The sequence below is a fragment of the Podarcis pityusensis genome (assembly GCF_964106645.2).
Source record: "Podarcis pityusensis genome assembly, chromosome: 2".
Classification (NCBI taxonomy): domain Eukaryota; kingdom Metazoa; phylum Chordata; class Lepidosauria; order Squamata; family Lacertidae; genus Podarcis; species Podarcis pityusensis.
Genome location: NC_138029.1, coordinates 119,582,050 through 119,607,299, shown reverse-complemented (window position 1 = coordinate 119,607,299; position 25,250 = coordinate 119,582,050). Strand labels below are relative to the sequence as shown.

The window sequence follows — 25,250 nt, the reverse complement described above, 5'->3', positions numbered from 1 at the left end:
GCACACATTCTACTCATGTAAAAACATGCTGATTCCCAGACCATCCGTGGGCCAGATTTAGAAGGCGATTGGGCCAGATCCGGCCCCCGGGTCTTAGTTTGCCTACCCATGGACTAGATCCCTTTCAAGTCCACAATTCTACACTTCCATGCTGCTGGCTGACGTGATTTCTGACGTGCATCAGGGCACACACGCAAGAGCTTTACAGCAACAAACCTGCAGTGGGTCTCTGGCTGCTGTGGGACTCCAACTCCCATCATCTCCCAGCCAGAATGGCGAACGGTCAGGGATGATGGTGGTCGGAGTCCCGCAACAATTGGAATTTCCAGTTCTCCATCAATGAGGGAAGGGGATCAGCACAAAGGAGCATGCAGTGAGCACCAGTGGCGCTGTGGTCTAAACCACAGAGCCTCTTGGGCTTGCCGATCAGAAGGTCTGCGGTTTGAATCCCTGCGACGGGGTGAGCTCCCGTTGCTCGGTCTCAGCTCCTGCCAACCTAGCAGTTCGAAAGCACACCAGTGCAAGCAGATAAATAGGTACTGCTGTGGTGGGAAGGGAAACAGCGTTCCTGTGTGCTCTGGTTTCCGCCATGGAGTCCCCTTGCGCCAGAAGCAGTTTAGTCCTTCTGCCCACATGACCCAAAAAGCTGTCTGTGGACAAATGCCGGCTCCCTCGGCCTGAAAGCGAGATGAGCGCCACAACCCTAGAGTCACCTTTGACTGGACTTAACCGTCCAGGAGTCCTTTACCTTTTTAAAAAAGCTTTTATTACAAGCGTAGCAGGGTGAGCTGGGGTGTTAGGGAAGTGGTGGTACTGGGCTGGGCCTAAGTTCAGTAGCAGAAGAACATCAAAGCATAAGCAGAGCTCTGCTGGGTCAAAGGCCCATCTAGGCCAGCCTACAGGATACAGTGAAAGCAGTCTCATACCACATTAAACAGTGATGGCTTCCTTCATTGTATCATGGGAACTGTAGTTTCTTAAGGATGCTGGGAGTTGTTAGGACACCCCCCCTCATGGCGCTACAGTTCCCAGGGCGGCTTAACAATTGATCCCTCTCCCCAGGGAATGCTGGGAACCGTTGCTCCAGGAGGGGCCTCCTAACATCTTTCTGCACCTTTTAGTTTTCATGTTAAAAACGTGCTTTATTTTTGAGGTTGGTTTCTGTACATTTTTTCTTTGTTTTTCAAGCTTTAATAAAAATAGCTTTCAAAACACATACACACAACCCATCAGGCAACAGGCAAAACCTCTCTTGCTGGATCACGTAGGAGCCTTTCTTTTTCTTTTCTTTTTTAAAAAAATAATAATTTGCATTTCTGATAGATTTTCAGTAAAAGCAAAAAACAAAGCCTTTCCTAAGGTCAGGCACTCTTCTCCGGAAAGCACGGGGTTAAAATGAGAAAGACTTCCCCTTATTCCTAGAGAGCACAGAGAAATGGAAGTGCGCGGAGGGGGGTGACGTCAGTGTGAGGGGCGTGTCCAATTTTTTTTTTTTAAACAGCACCGAAAATCTCCCCCGCCCCCCGCACCTCCTTGCATGAAATTGCTTTGAGCTTCCCTGCATCGGAGGCAGAGAGCAGGATCCGGGTACAAGAAAAGCAAGGCGTGCCGAGGTGAGCGTGCAAAAAAGGGTGGAAGGGGCGAAGATGCATCTGAGAGGGACAAGTGCAGCCTCAGAGGGAGATCGCAGGCTGCAATCGCACTGGTCAAGCCGCGGCCGACTTCCGTGGGGTTTACCTGGGAGTAAACCTGTGCAGGGATTGCAGGAGAGGCTCTTATTCTGCAAGCCCAGGTCAGCTCTTGAGGGAAACCTGTCCAGATAACCTGTGACAGATAAGAGTCTTTATCTTGACTGGTCCATCTAGCTAAAGATTGTCTGCACGGGCTGGCAGCAAGCAGCTCTCCTGGGTTTTAATTTTTATTTTTTTTCAAACGAGTGTATTGGTTTCCACAAAATTATAAACAAACAAACACATAAAACAAACAAACAAAATTCATGACCTTATTAAAAAATTACACATATTAATATTGTCAAATGACTTCCTCGCTTCCCCTTGGTTGGATTTCATTGCATGTCCTTTTAACGGTTTTCCAAATCACAATTCTTATAAAGTTTAACTTGAAGATTAACATCCTTAGATCTTTTCCTTTTGAAATTAAACATATTAATTCATCACTTAACTTAAGTAAAATCCTGAGCCAATTAAGCATCTACAAGCTATTTCCAATTAATTTAACTTAACATATTTAACTAAATAATCATTGAATTTAATCCAATCTTCCTGATACTCCTCCTCCTTCTGGTCGCGGACTCTTCCGGTTAGGTCGGCTAGCTCCGAAAAATCCATCATCTTTGCAGCTTTCCTGGGTTTGAGGGGACTTTCCCCAGCCCTCTTGGGGACTGAACCCACGCAGAGCCCAAGCTATAGAGGCTTTCCCCAAAGTTGCAAAAGGAAGTTGCCCCACTTAGGGGGCTTCCATATGGTCGCTGTTTGGGAGTGGGGCAAATTCGGACTGAGCAATGTCATCGTTGATGGGTTGGTCTTGCAGACCCTCCAAGTGCCCCTGTTTTCCAGGGATGCCCCTGATTTTTGAGAAGTTTCTGATTTGATTCCAGGGTGTCCCACTTTTCCTTAGGAGGTCCCTATTTTCATTGGAGAGATTTTGGAGGGTATGGAGTTATCTGACCCCGGAGCCCTCAGAAGGCAATCCTGTACAGTATAGGGAAGTTTTTTTAAAAAAAAAATGTTTAATGTTTATTATGTTTTTATGTGTGTTAAAAGCTGCCCAGAGTGGCTTTGGCATCCCAGTCAGATGTGTGGGGTATAAATAGTAAAATTATCATCATGGAATGGAACGTCCCTATTTTCATCGGAGAAATGTTGGAGGGTATGGTCTTGCACAGCAAGCCCTTTTCTCCAAAATAGCAAACCTTTTGCCATAATGGTCTCTTATTGCTGGCATGTTCTGCAATATATTCTTATTCTTATTAAATTTGTATACCATACAACATCCACATTATCTATCTATCTATCTATCTATCTATCTATCTATCAACTAACTTTGTATACAGCCATAAACCCGCAGGTCTCAGGGCAGTTACAACACAAAATCACCATATAAATTACATCCATAGATCTCAGTGCTGTTCACAACATTCTTGACACAACAATAGTGACTCGGTGGTGGGTTTATTCTGCTTCCATTTGTTTTGCAACACGTCCTCAAGACCTCAAACCTTGGTTTAGGAATCTTGTTGGATGAAGGAATTAAATAACATCCACCGAAGCACACAAAGTACAACCAGCCACTGAGGGGACATTGCAAACCAACCGCAGCCTTGTGAGGATGGAGGGTACTCAGCAGCCCTGGAGTTGGGAGTGTCTGTTGGGGTGGGCAGAAATGGAATGGAGTCCCATGGTGAAGGGCATGGCTGGCTCGGCACCCTAAAACAGGAGTAGGGTGTTGCAGACCCCATGTGACTTTTTTATGGCAAAGCAGTAAGCAGATTCACTGTATACCTTTAAAGCACCATTCAACGTACATGTAAAGCACATGACATCCTGGGAACTGCAGTTTCCTCGTCTCAGAGCTTGCATTCCCAAAACCCTTAGCAAACTACAGTTCCCATGATTTCTCGTGCTGTAAATACGCACTTCCTATGCTTTAAACGCATGGTGCGGCCCTTTAAAGGGATGTAAAATTCCCAAGAAATCCCAACTTTAATGGAATGGCAGACAAAAATGTTTGAATACATAGAATTGGCGAAATTGACTTATAAGATTCAGAACCAAAAAGAAGCAAAGTTCGAAAAGGATTGGAGTAAATTTGTTGAATATATACAGAGTAATTGCAAGAATTTAAAAACTGTAGCAGGATTAATATAAATCTTCTGATGTGGATGGCGTGTAAATAAGAAACTGTAAGAAAAGATTTGAGACATGAAAAGCATTGAAGGGATGGAAGGAAGTCTGGGTGCAATAAGGCGCAGGATAAATAAGAAGACGTACAAATTTTTGAATGTAAGAGTATTTGTTTTATTTGTTGTTGTTACAAAAAAGCAATAAGTATTGGGGGGGAAATAAATAAAGGGATATAAAATCCATTTCTTTCCCTCTCTTTACATCTTTCTTCCCTAGACGGTGCCTGTTTCGAAGACTGCGTCTCCCCCTGTGGATTCTAGCATTTTCTACGCCAACTGAGACGGCCACTCAGAAAACAAAATGGAGGTGCAAGACCCAGCAGGCCTCACACGAGGGCTGGGATCACAGTGGGAAGGAAAAGTCCTCCATGAAAACAAGGCTGGGAGTATCACAGAATTTGTGCAAAGGATACCTCTCGACCAAGTTAAACAAGAGCAGCATGAGGGCCTGTTACAACATTGGGAAGCCCAATGGCAGGAGTTCCTGAGGAAAATGGAGTCTCCCCACTCGGACTGGGGGGCCCCACTGTTGCCAGATGAGCCCTCGCCCTGGGTGGACACGAAGGGCTTCCTGGCCTCCTTTGAGCAAGTGGCCAAAGCCTGCCGGTGGCCCAGGGAAGAGTGGGCGGCCCAACTCTGGCCAGCCCTCAGTGGGGAAGCCAAGCGGGCCTTCAACAGCTTGGAGGCTGGAGACAGAGAGGATTATGGGAAAGTGAAGGTTGCCATCTTGAGAGGGGACGCCATGAGCAGGGAAGAGCGGCGCCAACGCTTCAGGCGGTTCTGCTACCAGGAAGCCGAGGGACCCCGAGGGGCCTACGGCCATCTCCAGGATCTGTGCCGGGGGTGGCTGAAGGTGGAGAGGCTCTCGAAGGAGCAGATCCTGGAGCTGCTGATCCTGGAGCAGTTCCTGGCCATCTTGCCGCCCGAGATGCAGAGCAGGGTGAGGAATTGCGGCCCAGAGACCTGTGCCCAGGCGGTGGCCCTGGCCGAGGATATCCTGCAGATGCAACGAGAGGCTGAGAGATGTGAGCAGCAGGTAAAGGTGTTTTCCTGGTACTTGGCTGTAGGTTAAGTGATGGGACATAGGTTGAATTCCCAATGTAGGGGGTGGGGAGGAAAAAATGAATGGTAAGCTGCATTGAAGTATGTATTTCTTGGACTGACGTAACTATGCCAGAATTCTCCATGGCCCTGGACATGTTCCCTCCAGTTAGACTACTTTAGTGCACTCTTTGTGGGGCTGCCCTTGAAGACTCCCCATAACCGGCAGCTACTGCACATAGCTGTCAACTTCTCCCTTTTCTTGCGAGGAATCCTATTCAGAATAAGGAAATTTCCCTTTAAAAAAAGGAAAAGTTGACAGCTATGCAGAATACCACCACAAGGGGCTTGAACAGTTCTATGATTCTAACTAATTAGTCATTTTCTTTGTCTCTTCTTCCAGTGACTGGGGTTGTTCAACTTGGCAGATAGTGTTTACACACACACACACACACACACACACACACACACACACACCCTTCCTTCCAAAAGGATTTAAAAAACCCAGAATAAATAAATATATTTGAAAGACACAAAGGACATCAAAAAAGGCATTTTAAAAAGAGTGGCAAATACTCATGGCTAATAAAATCATGGATGGCAGGGGGGCAGAATAAAATTTCCTCCTGGATTTTAGCAGTGATGCACTCTGCTAGGGAGGGCATTCCACAAGTAGAATGGAGCCACCACTGAGAAGGCCCTGGCTGCCAGTGCTAAATGGTTAGCCCATCTGCTGGTGGCTGCACCACCAACCCCACTCTCCCCTGAAAGAATTCCCTTTTGCCGGTGCAGGTACCATTTGAGAATGCAGCTGGGAGTTCCTTTGAGGCAAGCCAGGTGCCACCATCCATGGAGACCAAGCAGGAAGACGACAATGGAGAAGAAGCCAGCCTGTTGGGTAAGGAGTGACACAGCCTCTGGGGGGCCAGGTTCTGGTGTGCTCCCTGACTTCTTCTCTGACTGTGGCTCCTTCCCTTCTGTAAAGGGAACATGTACATGTTTTCGCAAAACAAATATTGCCTAACATAAAGCATTTGTGTGCATTATCTTCACTAAAGTGTGCAGTGTTGTGTGTACACTTTATCCTAGTATATGTATTTTTTGTATGCATCTTGGGGCTGCAGAACAGCATTGCAAGGCTCTCAGAAGTGCAAACTTCGAAGGGTGGCTGTGTTCATGTATTGTTTTGGAACAGGCAAATTAGATGGATTCTAATTTGAACATGATTATATTTCTCCCCCAGCCTCTTTAGCTAAAACCAACCATAATTAGAGTTCCTGGCGCATCTAAACTCGTGTAGTTTTCTCCCAGAAGTCCTCATTGCTTTCTGCAAAAGTTTCATTGATATCACACAGCAGAGCTGTTTCTTCACTACAGAAGTGGGGAGATTTTGGCCTTCCAGATGTCGTTGAACTACAACTCCCATCAGCATCACCAGTGATCTCTTTGGGGCTGGAATTGTAAACCCAATTGTGGAAAGCCACAGATTCCACATGCCCATGGAGAAAATCCTTCTATCATGTATGCACACAAGACAATCCCATTCAAGCCTGTGTTCTCTTCATTGTTAATTAAAAGCTTCCTGTTTCTAGACTGAGTCCATGGCCTGGGATGATACGCTTTGTGGTTCAGCAACATCTGGAAGGCCAGAGAGTCCCACAACCTGCTACGTCGGATACTGGTTTTCATATGTGGGGATGGGAAGTTCCTGTTGTCCTGTCCTCCTCCTAACCACCTTCGTTCCTTGCTTTTCCTTTTCCTTTCCCACCACCCCCTGAAGTCCTGGGAGTAAGTGATATTGGGGTTTTCTCGTTTCTCCAGGTGGTCAAGGATGGTTGACTGTAGATGTGGGGGGAAAGCATGCGCCGGAAGATTCAGGAAAAGCACAGCCACGCGGGGCGACGACAGCCTGCCCGGAAGACCCGGGCCATGGGCAGGCCAATGTTTCTAAGAGTCAGCCCAAAGCGGAATCCCAGCAGGAAACCCACCCGGAAGAGAGGGCAGGTGGGCCTCTTCCTTCCAGAGAAGGCCACATGGACCTCGGAGGACTTGCCGTCCAGCAGAGACCCTCTGTTGGCAAGCGGCAAAACCTGCACGGCGCTTACGGAAAAAGCTTTGCGCACAGCTCCTCCTCCGCAAAGTACAGTCAGATGTGCAAGAGAGGGAAGCGACACCGGTGCTTGGACTGCGGGAAGTGTTTCCTCTACAGATCGGGGCTGGCCGCGCACCGGCGCATCCACACCGGCGAGAAGCCATACGTGTGCTCCCAGTGCGGGAAGACCTTCGCCTGCAGCTCGGACTGCAACCGCCACCAGAAGACGCACACGGAGGAGAAGCCGTACCAGTGCCCCCAGTGCGGCAAGAGGTTCCGGCAGCGGTTCAGCCTCAGCAGACACAGGCGGGTCCACGTGGCGGAGGACCCGTGCGCACGCTCGGATCACGGGGAAAGCGCCGCCGCGTTGGCCTGAAATGCCTCCTTGCCGCAATGGAGGAGACCATTGCAGTATGCAAGCAAAATAGGTGGGGGGAATTGGCTGAGGATTACCAGGAAAAAGAACATGAGACCCTTGGGACATATGAACCTGTCTGAGTCAGGCTACTGGTCCGTATAGCTTGGCTATGCCCACACGGACTGGCAGCCTCTCTCCAGGATTTCAGGCAAGGAGCATATCTCAGTCTTAACCTGGAGACAGAGATCTGAACCTGGGACCTTCTGTATGCAATCAGATGCTTGAACCACTGAGCTACTGTACGGCCTTTGCTTAGGTTTAAAATAACTTAATCCATAGCACTGATAGGAAACTTGGGAAGTTGCCTAATAGCAGAGGTTTGTTCCACCTTGTTTGTTATTGGCTACACTGATCGACACAGGCTCTCCAGGGTTTCCAGTGGCAGACATTCCCAGCTTTGTAGGGAGATTATACCTGGGACCTTTTCATTGCAAAGAAGATGCTCCAGATTTCAGACTTGGGGCCTCTTCTGGGTGAAACTTTTAAGAGATCAATAGGAGAAGGCATCCCTCCCACCCCCAATCCATGATTCAGGACACCACCCAGGAAAAGCCATCTTAACTATTTCCAGACCCTGCCCCTTCGACCCGTCCACACTGAGTTGCCGCACTAGCTAGAGACGATGCAGAAGAGAATACGTTGCATTTCCTTTAGTTCTTTCCAACACTGTGTGTTGATCCTGCTGGCTAAGAGAGAATTCACTCTCCAAGGGTTTTCGGTGGCCAAAACGACCGCCAAAATGGGGTATCATATTTGCCAGGATAATTGTTTTGTTCGCATTGCTGTTACGGTTCTAGAAATAAATATAAATATTTTTTGTAAAAAAATAAAATGTAACAAATGTTTGGCAGAGGGAAATTGCTGGGAGGGATACACTCAGTGAGGACCAAGGTGAATGCTCAGTTGGCACAAGAGTGATCCAGGGGATGGTGTGGAAAGGTTTCTGAGGAAAGGTTGCAGCATTTGGGACTTGGCTAGTTTAGAAAAAAGGCCAGCTGTGGGTGACATGGTCTCCTTTCGGTCTCCTCTTCTAAGAACGTCAGAGGAGCCTTGCAAGATCGGGCCAAAAGCCAATCGAGTCCAACTTCCTGGTTCCAGCCAGAGGCCAACAGGAAGCTCAAAGGCGGGACATGCGCAGGGGCTCACTCTCCCTTCTCTTCCCCAGTGACTGGCACACACGGAGGCAGGTGACTTCCGATCCCAGACCTTGCATACAGCTAGAGATACAGGAGACATCTGATTCAATTTATACTTAAAGGTGAAGCTACCCCACTGGCATACGAAACACAGAAAACATATTTCAAAATCTGCACTTCTCTAAATTTTGCAGTGCAGTTCTCTAACAAAACAGTATGTCCAAAAATGTGTATTACTACTACTACTACTACTACTACTACTACTACTATTCTAAACCACCGCCTCAAGGCGATTTGCAAATAAGATAACTTGAAAACAGTTAAAAACACAAAAACAGCCGATTCATTTCAAAAAACCACTAAAACACAGATACTTGTGACACTTGAAATTCCTGCATTGCAGGGGGTTGGACTAGATGACCCTTGGGATCCCTTCCATTTCTATGATTCTATGAAAAGACCCATTTATCCAGCTGAGAAAGCCTGTAGGAACCAAAAACGGTTTTTGGAAAGTGCAGATAGCAGGTGTCTGTTGACAAGGACGCTATTTCACAGAACGGGTAGTAGCCACACTAAAAGCCCTGTTCTGAGTTACTTCAGAGTGGGCTTCTGAGATCTTTGGAAGCTGCAAGAGAGGGTCTCCCGCAGATCACAGTGGTCCCTGTAAAGAGGGAAATTTTGTTGAACCACTCTAGGAAATCTAGCTCTGTGAGGGAAGCAGTGGGGTCTCCTAACATCTCTCAGCACCCTTAATAAACTGCAGATCCCCAAACTCTTTAGGGGGAGCCGTGACTGTTTAAAGTGGTATCAAGGCACGATAAATGTATGGTGTGAATGTGGCCTAGGTCAAGCATGGGTTGCAGAACACAACCACACAAAACCCACCAGTCCGAAAAGGCCCAAAGCCATTCGAAAAACACAGCTCTTCATAACCTCTGGGCATGAACAGAACAAGACTTTTCTGTGGTGGCTCCCCACTTTTGGAATGCTTTCCCCAGAGAGGCTCACTTGGCACCATCATACATACACCCACACACCAGGCTTTGGGCCTTTTTCTCATATGTAGTCTTTTAAATGTGGGTGAGATTTGTAAAATGTATTTCTCTTTCTTCTTAGTTTTAATGTATGTGGGGATTGTTAAGGATAATGATTTAATTTCCTGAAATGGAAATGTTTGCTTATGTTAAATCACTGTGCACTTTTAACATGGTTCCCCCGCCCCCTGGCAGTAGCTCTCATATGATTGGCTGACTATGAGTCACATGAGAGAGGCATTCCATTCGGTTGTGACTGTTATTCCAATAACTGTCGTTTTTTAACTGCCTTTCTGATTTCTCTCTCTGTGTGTGTGATGGAGAGAAGGGCTGCTGAGAGAGGCTTCTCTGGATGCTGCCGATGGCAGTGTTGTGTCAGTGTGATCTGTCTGAAGTGAAACAGACAGAGGAAGATCCCTAAATGCTAATGGTGAGAAACCTGCGCAGGAGCTCTCTATAAGGAACAGAGAGAAACCTTTCATAAGAAACTGTAGGACCTGAGTAAGGTAAAAGTCTGGTGCAAGTCTCAATACAGTTTTGTTTATAAGTCGAATAAGACTTCAATATACCCTCCAACATTTCTCTGATGAAAATAGGGATGTCCTATTGAGCCTAGGGCTTGCTGATCAGAAGGTCGGCGGTTCAAATCCCCGCGATGGGGTGAGCTCCTGTTTTTTGGTCCCAGCTCCTGCCCATGAGATTATAAATATATTCTTCTCACTTATATGTTTAGGAAAGTAAATACAGTATAAAGAGTCTGGACATTGTATGGTCTTCACAAAAAGGCTATGAATCACTTGATAAAGTGACTAACAAATTCAATAAAACAGAAGAAGAAGAAGAAGAAGAAGAAGAAGAAGAAGAAGAAGAAGAAGAAGAAGAATGGCAAGTCCCATACATACCATAGAGAATAATTTCAAACTTGCCAGACAGCAACAGCCTCTTTCAATTATCAAATGCTTGGGGAATGTTTTTTATTTTTATTTTTAAATTCTTTCTGAAAGTCTTGTAATGAATGAGCATGCTGCAAAAAACCACATTGTGTGTGTGTGTGCATCATAGCTGTCAACCGTCCCATATTTGGCGGGAAACTCCCTTATCCCAGCGCCGTGTCTCACTGCTGTCCCTTATTGATGATGTCCCTTAAATTTCCCGGGTTTCATGCTCGCCCGGCTCGGGAGGGAAGCAGCGGCTCGGGGTCCTCCGCCGAGAGAGAGAGCGCGCGCACGCACGAGCTGCCGCATCTCCATCTCTCCCTTTTCCCCCTCAGGGGTGCGTAGTGAGGAGACGGGTGGCGGCAGGCGGGCAGGCAGCCCCTTTCCCTGGGTGGCGTGGGCGAGAGTCTCCCTCCCTCCCTCTTGGGCAGGGAAGGACCGATGGAACTCCTTGCGCCCGGACAACGGCAGCCCCGATGTGCTGCTTAGCATCCCCTCCAACCAGTGCAGCATCTTCATGTAGTGATTTCCCCCTCTGCATCCCTTTCATAACTCTATTTTTATAAATCATTTGTCCATCCATAGTTCAAATTTTTACTACAAGTTTTCTGTCAATCCTACCAATGTATGTAACTCTTGACAATAGCTTTTCAACTAAATTATAAACTTTCCCCATTCTTTATTAAAGAGGTCCTCTTCCTGGTTTCTAATTCTGCCTTGTAAGCTTTGCCGTCTCGACGTCGTTCATCAGTTTTGTCTGCCCCTCTTCTTTGGTGGGAATTGTAGACCCTTAGGATCATCTAGTCCAACCCCCTGCAAAACACAGTCAGTGGCAGCCAAAGCAGCCTGGCTCCATCAGTGCCGGATTTATGTACAATATAAGCTAAGCAAAATCCCTTATTTTGGCTGCTGATCCCTTATTTTCGAGGCTGCTGGTCCCTTATTTTCAAATCTGTAAGTTGACAGCTATGGGTTGGTGCGTTTGCATATGCAAGTGTTTAAAAGGGTTAAATTGAGAGAGCGTTTCTTTCCTAGGAAAGATAATCAAACCGAGGAGGAAGAATAAAAAAAAAAACACACCAGTGGCGCCTCCTTCCCCGGTTTAGTTTTGCATTTAAGGTCCGCTGCATAAACACGAAGGAAGAGGGAAGCGATCTTGGTGCATTGAAAAGGTGAGAGTTGTGGGGCGGGAGCGATTCATTTAGAAAAGGGAATGTAGGAGTGAGACAGCGACGGGAGACCCTCCAAGTCCCGAAGCGCCCCTAACTCTGCTTTTTATCCTTCTGGCGCGTTCGTTGTGATTTGCGCCCCGGAAGGTAATCTGGGCGGTGAGACGCCACGCCAGCTTTCACTCCTGTTAGCTACTCTTGGCGCCTGCAAAAGTTTCGGGGCGAAGGCGCCTCTTCGCTCCCAGCGTGGTGTCGTGGTTAGAGACCTGGGTTCAGATTCTGACACTCTGCCTTGAAGCTCACTGGGGTGACCTTGGGCCACTGGCTCCTGCTCAGTTTTGCCTACCTCACTGGGCTGTTGCGGAGGAGTATTTAGAAATAAAATATAATAACAATAACAATAATAATAATAATAAATTTATACCCCGCCCTCCCCGGCCAGAGCCGGGCTCAGGGTGGCTAACACCAGTAAAATTACAATAAAACCTAATAGGGGAGGGGGGAGAAACAAAACACACACAAAAAGAGGATGCTGCTTGTGGGATGGAAATAAAATAAATGATTATGATGATACTCGGTCCATGTCCTGTCGATTTCCAAAGACCCCAGTCTACTTTTTCGTCCCACTTTATTTGTGCTCTAGCTAGCGAAAAAGTGCCCTTTCTGGAGAACAATAATGCAACACTATTTTATCAGTTTGTTTTGCTTATTGCATTATTTTTAGCCCACTGCTCCCCCCCCCCCAAGGTGGTGTACAAGGCGGTTCTCCCCTTCCACATTTAAAACCCGCAACAGACTGTGGACTCAGCTATGCCGCTCCCTGGGGTGACCTTTGGCTGGTTACTGTCTCTTAGCCTAGCCTACCTCACAGGGCTGTTGTAAGGATAAAACGGGAAGGGGGGGAACCATTTACACCAATTTGAAGCTTGTCAGAAAAATGAACGTTCTTTTGTAACGCGCGTGCTGCAATTTTACCATTTGGCCAGAATGTTTATTTTTTTAAAAATAATAATGTTGATAATAGTAATGCTGCCAACCTACAGTATTTGGCCTATTTTGTGTTTGTTCTCTTTTAGATGTATTTCATTTTTGTGCCTGCGCTTCTGGCATAAGCATCCATGCATACAAATCAGTTGTATTGCTGACATAGCTTTAAGTACGATTACAGTCAACATGCGTGGCCTTCTCATGGATACATTTTGCTGCAAGAGCTACAGTGGTACCTCGGGTAACATACGCTTCAGGTTACATAAGCTTCAGGTTACACACTCTAACCTAGAAATAGTGCTTCAGGTTAAGAACTTTGCTTCAGGTTGAGGACAGAAATCGGGCTCTGGCGGCGTGGCAGCAGCAGGAGGCCCCATTAGCTAAAGTGGTGCTTCAGGTTAAGAACAATTTCAGGTTAAGAACGGACCTCCAGAACGAATTAAGTACTTAACCCGAGGTACCACTGTATTGTGCTTTGTATTGAGTGCTGTGAACCTGCGTTGTATAGCTGCTTGTGTTCTCGCAATAAGAGATTTAGCTTCTCTCTGCCCCATGGGAGGGGGGCGGCTGCTTGCAAAGGAAAATTCTCAGCAATTTCTCAAAGCTACAGGCTACTATAAGTTCGTTTTAACCGTCACTCTCAGGGATCCACATTGTCATATTTTGGAGTCGTCCCCCCCACATTTTGACATCCTTGGGTACCAGTCAGGGCCTAGTGCTGATCCCTGCTGCTGATCCCTGTATTTTAATTTCCCACAATGCCCCTGACATAACAGTGGCAGCCCCCCATAGCTGTCAACTTTTCCCTTTTCTTGCGAGGAATCCTATTCGGAATAAAGGAATTTCCCTTAAAAAAAGGAAAAAGTTGACAGCTATGCAGCCCCCCTCAGTTATATATCACTGCTGTCGCTTGGCACCGCTGCCAAAGAGAGTCGAGGGTGGCTGACCTCCCAGAATGCTGGTCCTGATTCTCCCTGATTCTGGTTTTTCTTCTTTTTTTATGCAGGTAAAAGCTTTGTGCCTATGTCTTCAGGTACCGGTTGCTTATTCTAGTGTTTTTTTCAATCCAGCCCCACATTTGTGGCTTCACACAAGGATGAAAATCGAAGAGCAGGACCCTGCAGGCTGCACACAAGGCGAGGCGTCAGAAGGAACAGGAAAAGCTCCATACTTGGGCATCGTAGGTTGCAAGATGGACATGGAGGGAGCAGTGCATTCTGGGAGTGCCAGGGAGATTCTCAGGAGGTCAATTTTGCATCAGGTGCAGGAGGAGCCAGAAGAAGCCTTGACCCAGCATTGGGAAGCCCAATGGCAGACGTTCCTGGGAACAGTGGAGGCCCCTCACTTGGGCTGGGGGGTCCCACAGGTGCCAGAGGAGCCCACCCCCTGGGACGATGCCAAGGCCTTCCTGGCCTCCTTTGAGCAAGTGGCCAAAGCCTGCCGGTGGCCCCGGGACGAGTGGGCGGCCCGCCTCCAGCCGGCCCTCAGCGTAGAAGCCGAGCGGGCCTTTCGAAGCCTGGAGGCTGGAGACAGAGAGGATTATGGGAAAGTGAAGGCGGCCATCTTGAGAGGGGATGCCATCGGAAGGGAGAAGCTGCGCCAACGCTTCTGGGGCTTCCGCTACCAGGAGGCCGAGGGGCCCAGAGGGGCCTACACCCGGCTGCAGGAGCTTTGCTCCCGGGGGCTGAAGCCGGAGAGGCACACCAAGGAGCAGATCCTGGAGCTGCTGATCCTGGAGCAGTTCCTGACCATCCTTCCGCCGGAAATCCAGAGCAGGGTGAGGAATTGCGGCCCAGAGACCTGCTCCCAGGCAGTGGCCCTGGCCGAGGGGTTCCTCCAGAGGCAGCAGGAGGCCAAGGAAGAGCAGGTGAGAGTGTTTCAACCTTGTACAACAGGGAGTATGAGGGGGCATTTTTGGTTTGAGGGCCACATTCTCTTCTGGGGGGGCCACATGCTTGTGGGGGGGAGGGCAAAAGAGGCACCTTTGTACCAGAAGCTACAAGTGAGCCATGCCAAAGTCAAAGGTTTCTGCACATACAGCCAGGGGAAGGAGCCTGAGAGAGGGAAGGCAGGGACCCTCGCAACTGCTTCGTGGGGCAAAACCTAGAAAGAGTTGCTGAGACCACTAGGCCTGTGGTGTGTTTTCTTGAATAAAGATCTAACTTCCTTAGCCACGGGTGATTTATTGTTTTATTGCAGGCCCGTGCCTGTTAGAATTCCTGATCTATGATTGTAGTCAGGGGATTTTTGTCTATCACATGACAGTGTATGTTTTGACTCCACAGAGTGGGAAGTGACGAAGACAGGATGTTTGTGTTACTGTGTTTCCTGAAGTGGGACTATTGTCCTTTGTTCTTTCTCTCTTTGCTGTCTGATGCTGGAGAGAGTGGGAGCCATGTTGCAGTGCTCCGTGCGTGTTTATATGTAAATAAAGTAGATTAGCCAAAATGCTGAGTTGCTGAGGTCTGTCATGCGCAAATTGCTCAAACTCTGCGGATCTCTAAGTGTGCCAGTGTCGGTTGGCATCGGTCGCTGTGATGTTCGGGCTGAAGAAAGCTTATGAAGCTCCCGAATGATCGACCAGGAGGGAGGGAACATGCCAGTCGGACATGTGTCTCTGCCAGAGTCCTACTCGAGTGTAGGCTGAACTCCTGACAATGCCAACACCAGCCCTGAGAGCAGTGCCGGATTTACATATAAGCTAATCAAGCTATAGCTTAGGGCCCCACTCTCTTGGGCGCCCCCAAAAAGATTTAAAGGAAAAAAACACTGGATGTGCATTTCCAAAATATAAGATAAAAAACAAATAAAATAAAACCTACACACAGCAACAATGTTTTGTGTTGCGTATGGACCTATTAGGTCCATAAATTACCATATAGCATATATTCAACCCAAAAAAACAGTGAAAATTTGTTGTTGTCAAAGAGCAGCTGGACATATAAACGGCCTCATTACCTTCAGTAGCTTAGGGCCACATCAGACCTAAATCCGGCCCTGGCTGACAGGTTGTCACAGTGGCATCAGCCAGCTTCCAAGCAGGATATGAGAGCAATAGCAACTCTCCCCCTGTGTGCTTCCTAGTAACCGGCATTCAGAGGCACAAGCTGCCTCTGACAGCCGAGGTAGACCATGGCCTTCGTGGCTAGTAGAAGCCACTGACAGCACAGCATTCCTTTGGCACCTCTCAGGACTGTCACTGTACCCTGAAAGCATCCCTTTCTGTCCTTACAGGTCACCTCAGAAGAGGCAGCTGTGAGCTTTTCTGAGGGACGCTGGGCTCCACCTCCCATGAAGGAGAAACATCTGTATGTAGAAACCAAGCAAGAAGATGGAGATGCCAGCCTTTTGAGTAGGGAGGAGTCTTCTTTTTCTGAGGGGGGTGATGCTCAATAAATCAGAACTGTTTGGAATTATCTCGTTATTTTTCCAGTAGGAAAAGAGCGGATGACCACAGATGAGGAGGAGGAGAAATATGTACCAGGCGGTTCAGAACTGGTGGGACTGCAGGGGACATTGACCTGGAAAGTGGGAGAGGAACTTCCTCTGTGTTGGGAGCCTGAAAATGTCTTGGCAAGTCAGGATGGAGGAGGAAGGTGTCAGCAGGAAACTCAACCCGTGGAAGGAGCTGTTGGAGCCGCTCCTTGTAGGGAAGGTCATGAGGCCCCCAGGAAAACCACAGTCCAGGCAGGTAAGAAATGAACACGGGGACATTGAAAGCTGCCCTTATACAGAGCCAATGTCAGGGGATGGTTGGGCGCAGAGGAATAGTGGGAGGAACCGGCTGGGGAACCCCCAAGGGAAGAAGGCTCAGAGGCCAGGGATGTGTGGTGGGACAACAATGAGTGGTCAGAGGGAGAAGACGGGGAAGAGGCTGTGTCGGAAGCTGAAGAAGTAACAGGGCAGGGTGAGCTGGGAAAGTCTGTAGCAGAGAGAAGTCCAGAAACAAAGGTAATAATAATAATAATAATAATAATAATAATAATAATAATATATTTTATTTATACCCCGCCCTCTCCAGCCAAGACTGTGCTCAGGGTGGCTAACACCAGGTATAAAACAATTGATTGAAATACAACTTAAAAACAAGATTAAAATACAACGTTAAAATGCAGCCTCATTTCAGCCGAAACTCAAAAACTTTTTGGGGGATGAAAACGTCAAGTCAAGGTAGAAGCTGAAGTAGGGGAGGAGGAAGCCCAAGAGGCAGAGATGAGTCAGGTTGGTGAAGAGTCATGGGGGTTTCCCCCTCCTGCTGTGAAAAACTCAGTTCTCCCCATCTCCCAGAACCAGAAGAGGGCTGAAATGGGCTTCACAGGCTTCACTCAGGCATAGTCTCAGGTTGCTAGGAAAAAGCACAGGAGAGGAGGGGACTTAGATGGCTGTGGGGAGGCAGGGACCTATAATCTCAGCAACTGATTTCATGGAATAAGACCTACAAGAAATAAGCTGCTGTGCTCATTAAGCCTGACACGCAGCCAAGTCTGCAAAGATAGTGTTTTTGCTAATACAGTGGTACCTTGGGTTAAGTACTTAATTCGTTCTGGAGGTCCGTTCTTAACCTGAAACTGTTCTTAACCTGAAGCACCACTTTAGCTAATGGGGCCTCCTGCTGCTGCTGCGCCGCCGCCACCGCTGCACGATTTCTGTTCTCATCCTGAAGCAAAGTTCTTAACCCAAGGTACTATTTCTGGGTTAGCGGAGTCTGTAACCTGAAGCATATGTAACCCAAGGTACCACTGTAGTTAACTCCAACTTGGAACTGTGTGATTTACTACCAACTCGCTCTGTGATAGCCAGAGACTATCGGTCAACCTAGACCAGTATTCTGTACACTGATTGGCAGCAGCTCTCCAGAATTTCAGGCAGGGGGTGTTCCCAGCCCTCCCTGGAAAAGCCAGGGGTTGAACCTAGGAGCTTCTGCATGCAAAGCAAATGCTCTACCCCTGAGCCGGGGCCCTACCAGAAACAGGAACGTAAGGTTGTAGGAAATGCAGATGGAGCCCAATACCAGGTTGACCCCAGTTTGAATCCTTACCTAGCCATGAAGTTGCCGGTCCAGCCTGCCTAACTTACCTCAAAGAGTTGTTGTGAAGATAAAAACGGGAGGGCCGTATATTGTAGCCCCAGCTTCTTGGAGGAAGGGCAGGACAAAAATAAAAATGTATTGATGGTGGTGTCTCTTCTTTCCCCCCGCAGGAGGATCTCTGATTCCCAAACCAAACTTCGTTTCCTGGCTGGAAGAAAGCGAAGATCCCTTTGCTCAGAGCAGTGAGGGAGGAGAGGGATTAGCAGGTAGGTGCTTCAGGTCTATTTTGCTGATGGAGAATTGTGGGGTACCCTTGTGGGGGCGATGTGCTGATGGAACCCCACCCCACATAGGAGCAAACTCCTGTGCGCCAGGGCTGCTTCGGCCCACACAATAAAATATTTGAGGGGGCCAGACCTCCACATAGTTGATGGGCATTCCCATTCAAACAGTGTGTGTGCACTGCATCATGTGATTGATTATGCAAGGCGAGGCTTAGCGGGGCCCCCACAATATTTTATTCAAGTTGGTGCCCCTTTCACCCCAAGTTGCTGCACCATGATCAGAGGTTCTACGCTACTAGCCACGATGGCTAGCACCTATTTCCACTGTCTGGGGGCAGAATAAGCCTCTGACTCCAGCCAGGTAATGTCATACCCTCCAACATCTCTCCAATGAAAATAGGGACGTCCTATTCCATTATTATTATTATTATTATTAATACCCCGCCCATCTGACTGGGTTGCCCCAGCCACTCTGGGTGGCTTCCAACATACATAAAAACATAATAGAACATTAAACATTTTTTAAAAACTTCTCTATACAGGGCTGCCTTCAGATGTCTTCTAAAGGTTGTACAGTGGTACCTCGGGTTACATATGCTTCAGGTTATATACGCTTCAGGTTACAGACTCTGCTAACCCAGAAATATTACCTCGGGTTAAGAACTTTGCTTCAGGATGAGAACAGAAATCACGTGGCGGCAGCAGCGGGAGGCCCCATTAACTAAAGTGTTGCTTCAGGTTAAGAACAGACCTCTAGAACGAATTAAGTTCTTAACCCGAAGTACCACCATATAGTTACTTATGTCCTTGGCTCAGGAGTTGCGTAACTACATATCTTCCAACATTTCTTTGATGAAAATAAGGATGTCTTAAGGAAAAGCAGGACATTCCAGGATCAAATTAGAAACCGAGACGGCTTTTGTAAATTTGGGACTGTCCCTGTGTGGGAGTCATAAAGCCACGGTAAAGGCTTGTAATATTGCAGGGTGCCCCCTGACCTCGGCTGACCAGCACTCTGAGCTTTACAATGTATTGGAATGTATTGGAGCTGTGTTTCCTCTGGGCAGTGATTGACCTTATATGGTGAAGGGGGCAATAAAAGCCTTGACCGGATGAGGTAACGTGAGACACTGGCAAACAGCCATGCGGCTGGTGAGAGACAAAAGGATAAAAGAAATTGCAGGAGGAGAGGGAGGAAAAAGGAGCTGCTCCTACCATCATGAAAATATTGCTGGCTCTCTGTGTCATAATTTTATGCTAAACTTCGCCATTTGTACGGCTGGCTCCGACAAGTGGTGCCCCGTGTGAGGCTGAATAAAAGAATACGTCTGAGGACTAAGAGGAGTTTAAAAGAAAACCGTGTGAGGCAACTTAAAGAAAACAGTCTGAGGCAGACTGAGGCTTTTAAAAGGAAACCGTGTGAGGTTTATCGATCCTAGCAAAGGATATCATCGGCTCACTACGCCCGGCCAGGGTTTCAAGCGCTATTCATCTTAAAAAGATCCCGGTGAGTTCCGATCCCTTATTTTATATATTGATTTTAGAAAAATGGGCAGCTCTTTGTCTGCTCCCTCCCCAACAGAAATTTTTAAAAGACTTAAAATTTCTCCTCTCCTCCATCGAATTGGAAGTTCCGGAGGGTGATTTAATACAGCTCATTCTGGCTATCAAAGAGCATTCCCCCTGGTTTCCTGCAGATGGGACTTGGGAATTGAAACATTGGGACAAGATCGGGGAACATTTTCATGGGCACCCCAGCATAAGTGTTCGGATTCTAAATGCATGGTGCAAGGTTCGTTACGCCATGGGCTCTTTATCACCAAAAAATATATCCATGGCTGCATTGCCAACACAACCTTCAGCTTCTTTAATTCAGCCTGTTGTGTTAGAATCTGTTGCAATACTTGTTTTGCCAGCAGCTCCAGACCCCAAACCTCCAGACTACAGTTCCTCATCAGAGGACCCAATCCTGCAAAAATACCGTGGTCTGGCTGGCAATGATTCTGCTCTTTCAGCGGCAGAACCAGAACCTTTTCAACGTGCAGTCCTTGCCTGTTCCTTAATTCAGGATACTATGGCATTCCCTGTTATTGTGCCCCCTGCTGGTGCCCCGGCAGGCACCCAAGCCCAACACCAACCTTTTGACTTTAAGATCTTGAAAGAGCTGCAACAGTCAGTAAAAGCCAATGGACTCCAAGCCCCATATACGCAGGCACTTTTAGAAGCCACATTAGCCCAGCTCTTGGCTCCAGAGGACATCAAGCTTTTGGCCCATACAGTGTTGCCCCCATCAGCTGGTGTTTTGTTTGCCCACGAATGGGAAACTGCCTGCCGTGCTTATGCTCCAGCCTTGTTACAACAAGTCAGAGGAAATAATCCAAATGTTACCCACGCAGACGTCACAGATGCCATGTTGGGGCGTGGTCCCTTCGCTCAAGCTTCAGTGCAAGCCACACTGCTGCAAATCTTATTGAGGGACACTGCTCTTGCTGCTAAACAAGCAATGAGAAAAATCCCAGAACCCACCAGTATTCAATCAAGGTGGGGTTCAATCAGGCAAGAGGCAAGAGAATCATATTCTTCCTTTATGGATAGGCTGCTTACAGCAGTGAGTCGCCAAATTGAAAATCCTGAAGCCAAACAAATAATCATCAAACAATTGGCTTTTGAAAATGCCAATGAGGATTGTAAACTTGCATTGCGACCGATAATACACAATCCTGCCACAGACACAGCAGCCATGCTTCGCATTTGTCAGTCTGTCGGTGCAGCCACCCACAAGGCTTATCTGCTGGCAGCAGCGCTAAATGAAAACCAGCCTGTAGCCACCGATACAACTTATTTCCAGGGTGGCAAACCAGGATCACTGATACCCCAGGGGGGGTAGAACAGTGGCCTCTACCAAAAGAAAAATCCGCAGCAGCAGCACCAGCTATTTCTGAACAGCTTATTTCTGAACAATTGACTTTCGGCCACATTGAACCATCTTCATCCCACTGGCTCCAGCAGACAGGGAACGGTTTGCTTTTACATTGCCAGCATATAACAATTCGCAGCCCACCCAGCGATATCAGTGGGTTGTCCTGCCTCAAGGCATGCGGAACTCCCCTACACTTTGTCAACATTTTGTGGGTGAAGCATTGAAACCTTTCCGCATGCGCCACCTAGAGGTGCTGCACACGAGCTGCATCTGGCAGTGTTTGCCTTCCTAACCATTTGCCTTGCCAACCTTTGCTGCACCGTTATACAAGGAAGAGAAGCCGACGACCCAGTCCAGTTGAAACCACCATATTTCACCTCATCGGCGGGCAAGCAGCAGTGTCAGCTTCCTACTCTGGCTGGCAGTATCCACGGCTCAGCCACTTTGAACTAGAAGAACAGCGTTGTTGAATAAGACTTTTAGGGGAGAAAATTATCATAAGATATGGAGGGATAATATTTTTGTACAAAATATGATTATGTTTGCCAGTTTATTGCATGCTTCTAAATGTTGGGTGTGTATGCCAGTCATTCTGGCAAAATGCTTCATGGTGTGCCTGTCAATGGATCTTTTCAATTTACTGATATTATATCCCCTGAGCAAACCTTTTGGCCTCCAGTATAATTGACCCTCCATGAGCCTGCCCCCATTTATTTTCAAATTAAGGAGGGGAAAGAATCATGGGGCATATATCAAAACTGCAAATATACATTGAATTTCACTTTTAATAGCTCTTGTTCTCTTACAGGAACCAATCTCAGTGCTATAGGAGTGACACCAGTGCATGGCTAATAAACTAAAAGGAAGCCTACCATGCAGCTTGGAATCAGAATTCTTATATTCTTGGCTTCCGGATTTTAGTGATAATTATAGTAGTTATTGATTTTAGTGATTATTATAGTAGTTATTTGCATTATTTTGTGTTGCTGTATCCAATGTATTCTTTCTATAATCTCTATATGTACTGCATGGTTCTCCAGTCCGCAGCCCGCTTCCGGTGTCACAAGAGTCGCTTATCGCGCTCAATATCACGTATTGACTCTGATATAAAGTAAAGAAAGAGGGCATGTGGGAGTCATAAAGCCACGGTAAAGGCTTGTAATATTGCAGGGTGCCCCCTGACCTCGGCTGACCAGCACTCTGAGCTTTACAATGTATTGGAATGTATTGGAGCTGTGTTTCCTCTGGGCAGTGATTGACCTTATATGGTGAAGGGGGCAATAAAAGCCTTGACCGGATGAGGTAACGTGAGACACTGGCAAACAGCCATGCGGCTGGTGAGAGACAAAAGGATAAAAGAAATTGCAGGAGGAGAGGGAGGAAAAAGGAGCTGCTCCTACCATCATGAAAATATTGCTGGCTCTCTGTGTCATAATTTTATGCTAAACTTCGCCATTTGTACGGCTGGCTCCGACATCCCTGGAAAACAGGGACATTTTGAGGGTCTGTTATGTTCACAGAAATGCATATAACTAATGTAAACTATGCATTAAAATGTATATATTGAGGAAAGTAACATGCACAAGCTGTTGATGCAGCCTAGAATAGCATTAGTTTTTTGCTGCTGCATCACACTGTTCACTCATGTTAAGCTTGTGGTCCACCAAGACCCCTGGGTCTTTTTGACATGTACTACTAGTAAGCCAAGTGCCTCCCATCTTATATTTGTGCAGCTGGTTATTCCTGCCTAAGTGCAGAACCTTACATTTCAACCCTATTTAAATTAATTTTTTTCTTTTCTTAAACCTTTTGTTTTTCTTACACACGCACCAATTCATAGCATTTAATTCTGGCTTACCTGTTTATTCCAGAAGGCAGCTTGCGGGAGATTGAGGATGAGACCGAAATATGTGGGACATCATTAGGATGTAAAGAGAAACTCCAGGATCAAAGTGATTCAGAGTTGCAGGAGGGTGAGGCTCAGGCAGAGGATAAGGCTAAACCTGCTGCTTGTCAGGACATGGACCTGAAAGAAATCCCGACCCGGCAGGAAAAACACAGAGAAACGAGAAGCGCCAAGTGCCTCTGTGCTCCCACCCAGGAGAAACCAAATAAAAACTTGAGGGTTGGAAAAAGCTTCGCTCAGCATCAAAGACACCGTGACGGGGAAGTGCCATATAAATGCCTGGACTGTGGAAAGAGCTTCAACCACAAAGCGAACCTGATTTCACATCAGAGAATCCACAGGCGGGGAAAACTCTACAACTGCTCAAACTGCGGCAAGACTTTCCTCCGCAAATCGATCCTTAGCTGGCATTTGAGGATGCACACAGGGCAGAAGCCGTTCAGCTGCGCCGACTGCGGCATCAGTTTGAGCGCTCAGTCCAGCCTCACTCGGCACCAGAGGATCCACACGAGGGATAAGCCCTACAAGTGCTTGGAGTGCGAAAAGAGCTTCAGCCAAAACTCGGACCTTATGAGGCACCAGAGACTCCACACAGGGGACAAACCATACCAATGCTCCGAGTGCGGGAAGAGCTTCAGCCGGGGGGACTGTCTGGCTTCGCACCAGAAAATCCACATGGGGAAAGATCAGGCCAGCTTCCCGGCGGCAGCAAGAACTTTGGTGATCAATCAGGCCTTATTCAGTGTGTGAGAATTCGCACAGGGAGCAAATGGTACGAATGCTTTGAGTTTGGGAAGAAAAGCTTTATAGTGAGATCACCACCCCGTTTCACATCGTAGATCAGGGGTCAGCAAACTTTTCCCTCAGACCTAGTGGCGGGCCGGACTATATTTTGAAAAATAAAATAAAATAGGAATGAATTCCTATGCCCCACAAATAACCCAGAGATGCACTTTAAATAAAAGGACACATTCTACTCATGTAAAAACACGCTGATTCCTGGACCATCTGTGGGCTGGATTTAGAAGGCGATTGGGCCGGATCCGGCCCCCAGGCCTTCGTTTGCCTACATATGTCGTAGAGTCCTGTGGAGCAATCATAGACATGGGGCAATCATAGACACTTTTACAAAAGGAAAGGCATACAGGCTTCTGCTCTGTATACTTAAAGGAGCATCTCCACCCCCATCGTTCAGCCTGGACACAGGTCCAGTTTGAGGGCCTTTTGATGGTTCCCTCACTGCGAGAAGTTAAGCTACAGGGAACCAGGCAGAGGGCCTTCTCGGTAGCGGCACCCGCCCTGTGGAACGCCCTCCCATCAGATGTCAAGGAAATAAACAACTACCTGACTTTTAGAAGACATCTGAAGGCAGCCCTGTTTAGGGAAGTTCTTAATGTTTGATGTTTTATTGTGTTTTTAGTATTCTGTTGGGAGCCGCCCAGAGTCACTGGGGCAAAGAAATAAATTATTATTTTTCTACCTCAGAGGTGAGGCACCCAAGGCCTGGAAACAAAATACAGCTCTCCAGGTCTCTCTACCTGGTCCTTGACGTTTTCCCCATGCCACACTCCTGCTACTCCTCCCTGGGCGAGTTTCACAAACTGATTTCTCCCCCCCCCCCCCCTTGGACAGGAAGTGTCCTTAAAATCTGTCAGTGTCTCTTGCTGGTCTGGAGGAAAGATGGAGAGGCTGTTTGTGCCAAAATTACCCCCCCCCCATCCGTAGGTAGAATGGGCATTTGCTGCTCTGCTCTTTTGCCTCTGTCCCCACCAACAGGTAGAATGTGGCCTTTGGAAGGTTGCCAAGGAACTTGGCCCCTGGGCTTGAAAAAGTTCGCCCACCCTGGTATACATGCTCAGATTGTAAAAAAAGCTTTTGGGACAAATTGGTGTTTCTATGGGCACTGGAATGAAAGCTGAACAGATGGTCCAGAGGGATAGCCTAACTACTGTTGTCGACGCTCTCATAACCTCAAGGTTAGATTACTACTGATCATGGGATTGCCAAGAGGAATATTCTTCTGCCACCAAATGCCTGGGGTGAACAGGCTACACTGAGTAACCGCAGCCAGGCCTTAACTTCCTGGCCAGACTGTGGAGCATGAAAGGGAGGCTTGGTCTCTGCCCTCCCTTTTCCTTGAGCTTTTAAAAAGGAAGGAAGCAGTGAATATCATGTTGGTTTATAGAAAGTGGTTTTGTTAGGTATGGATGAGTTTACAAGTAGCTGTGGAATTGGAAGCTCTTTATTTCATTTCTTTCTTTTTCCTCCCATTTCTTCTTTCTCTTTCCCCTTGTTTTCTCTATTTTCCTTTCCTTTTTCCTTTTTTTATGTCACCGTTTGTGCTTTTATCTAGATTATCTGAAATAAGCACTTTTAT

At 47.3% G+C, this 25,250-nt stretch overlaps 2 protein-coding genes and 1 long non-coding RNA gene across 5 annotated transcripts in view; 2 read left to right on the top strand and 1 right to left on the bottom strand.

Moving 5' to 3' along the window:
* The window catches only part of LOC308470219, a 149,715-nt gene that overhangs the window by 17,421 nt on the left and 107,044 nt on the right, over window positions 1-25,250 (bottom strand). The gene's annotated exons all lie outside the window — the stretch shown is intronic.
* Window positions 1,495-8,376, top strand: LOC308469762 (uncharacterized protein). Its single transcript, XM_080992681.1, has 4 exons — window positions 1,495-1,613; window positions 4,140-4,958; window positions 5,756-5,861; window positions 6,785-8,376. Exons 2-4 carry the CDS (start codon window positions 4,224-4,226, stop codon window positions 7,429-7,431), a joined length of 1,488 nt encoding a protein of 495 aa, XP_080848807.1. The 5' UTR covers window positions 1,495-1,613; window positions 4,140-4,223; the 3' UTR covers window positions 7,432-8,376.
* Window positions 10,050-25,224, top strand: LOC308469455 (uncharacterized protein). Of its 3 annotated transcripts, XM_080991938.1 has the most exons (6): window positions 10,050-10,073; window positions 13,741-14,607; window positions 15,969-16,086; window positions 16,168-16,425; window positions 17,934-18,029; window positions 22,839-24,061. In XM_080991938.1, the coding sequence occupies exons 1-6, from the start codon at window positions 10,065-10,067 to the stop codon at window positions 23,621-23,623; spliced, it is 2,133 nt and encodes a 710-aa protein (XP_080848064.1). In that variant the 5' UTR covers window positions 10,050-10,064; the 3' UTR covers window positions 23,624-24,061. The 3 variants fall into 3 exon arrangements, with proteins under 3 accessions (XP_080848064.1, XP_080848063.1, XP_080848062.1); XM_080991937.1 differs by lacking the exon at window positions 10,050-10,073 and having other exon boundaries at window positions 12,278-14,601; window positions 16,171-16,425; window positions 22,839-25,224; XM_080991936.1 differs by lacking the exon at window positions 10,050-10,073 and having other exon boundaries at window positions 12,279-14,601; window positions 22,839-25,224.

Bases quoted from the DNA above. Each gene is read 5' to 3' on its own strand.
- LOC308469762 (XM_080992681.1), top strand. From the start codon at position 4,224: ATGGAGGTGCAAGACCCAGCAGGCCTCACACGAGGGCTGGGATCACAG. The intron at 4,959-5,755 runs GTAAAGGTGTTT...TTGCCGGTGCAG, and splicing joins CTGAGAGATGTGAGCAGCAG to GTACCATTTGAGAATGCAGC. The intron at 5,862-6,784 runs GTAAGGAGTGAC...TCGTTTCTCCAG, and splicing joins AGAAGAAGCCAGCCTGTTGG to GTGGTCAAGGATGGTTGACT.
- LOC308469455 (XM_080991936.1), top strand. From the start codon at position 13,690: ATGCTGGTCCTGATTCTCCCTGATTCTGGTTTTTCTTCTTTTTTTATG. The intron at 14,602-15,968 runs GTGAGAGTGTTT...CTGTCCTTACAG, and splicing joins AGGAGGCCAAGGAAGAGCAG to GTCACCTCAGAAGAGGCAGC. The intron at 18,030-22,838 runs GTAGGTGCTTCA...TGTTTATTCCAG, and splicing joins GGGAGGAGAGGGATTAGCAG to AAGGCAGCTTGCGGGAGATT.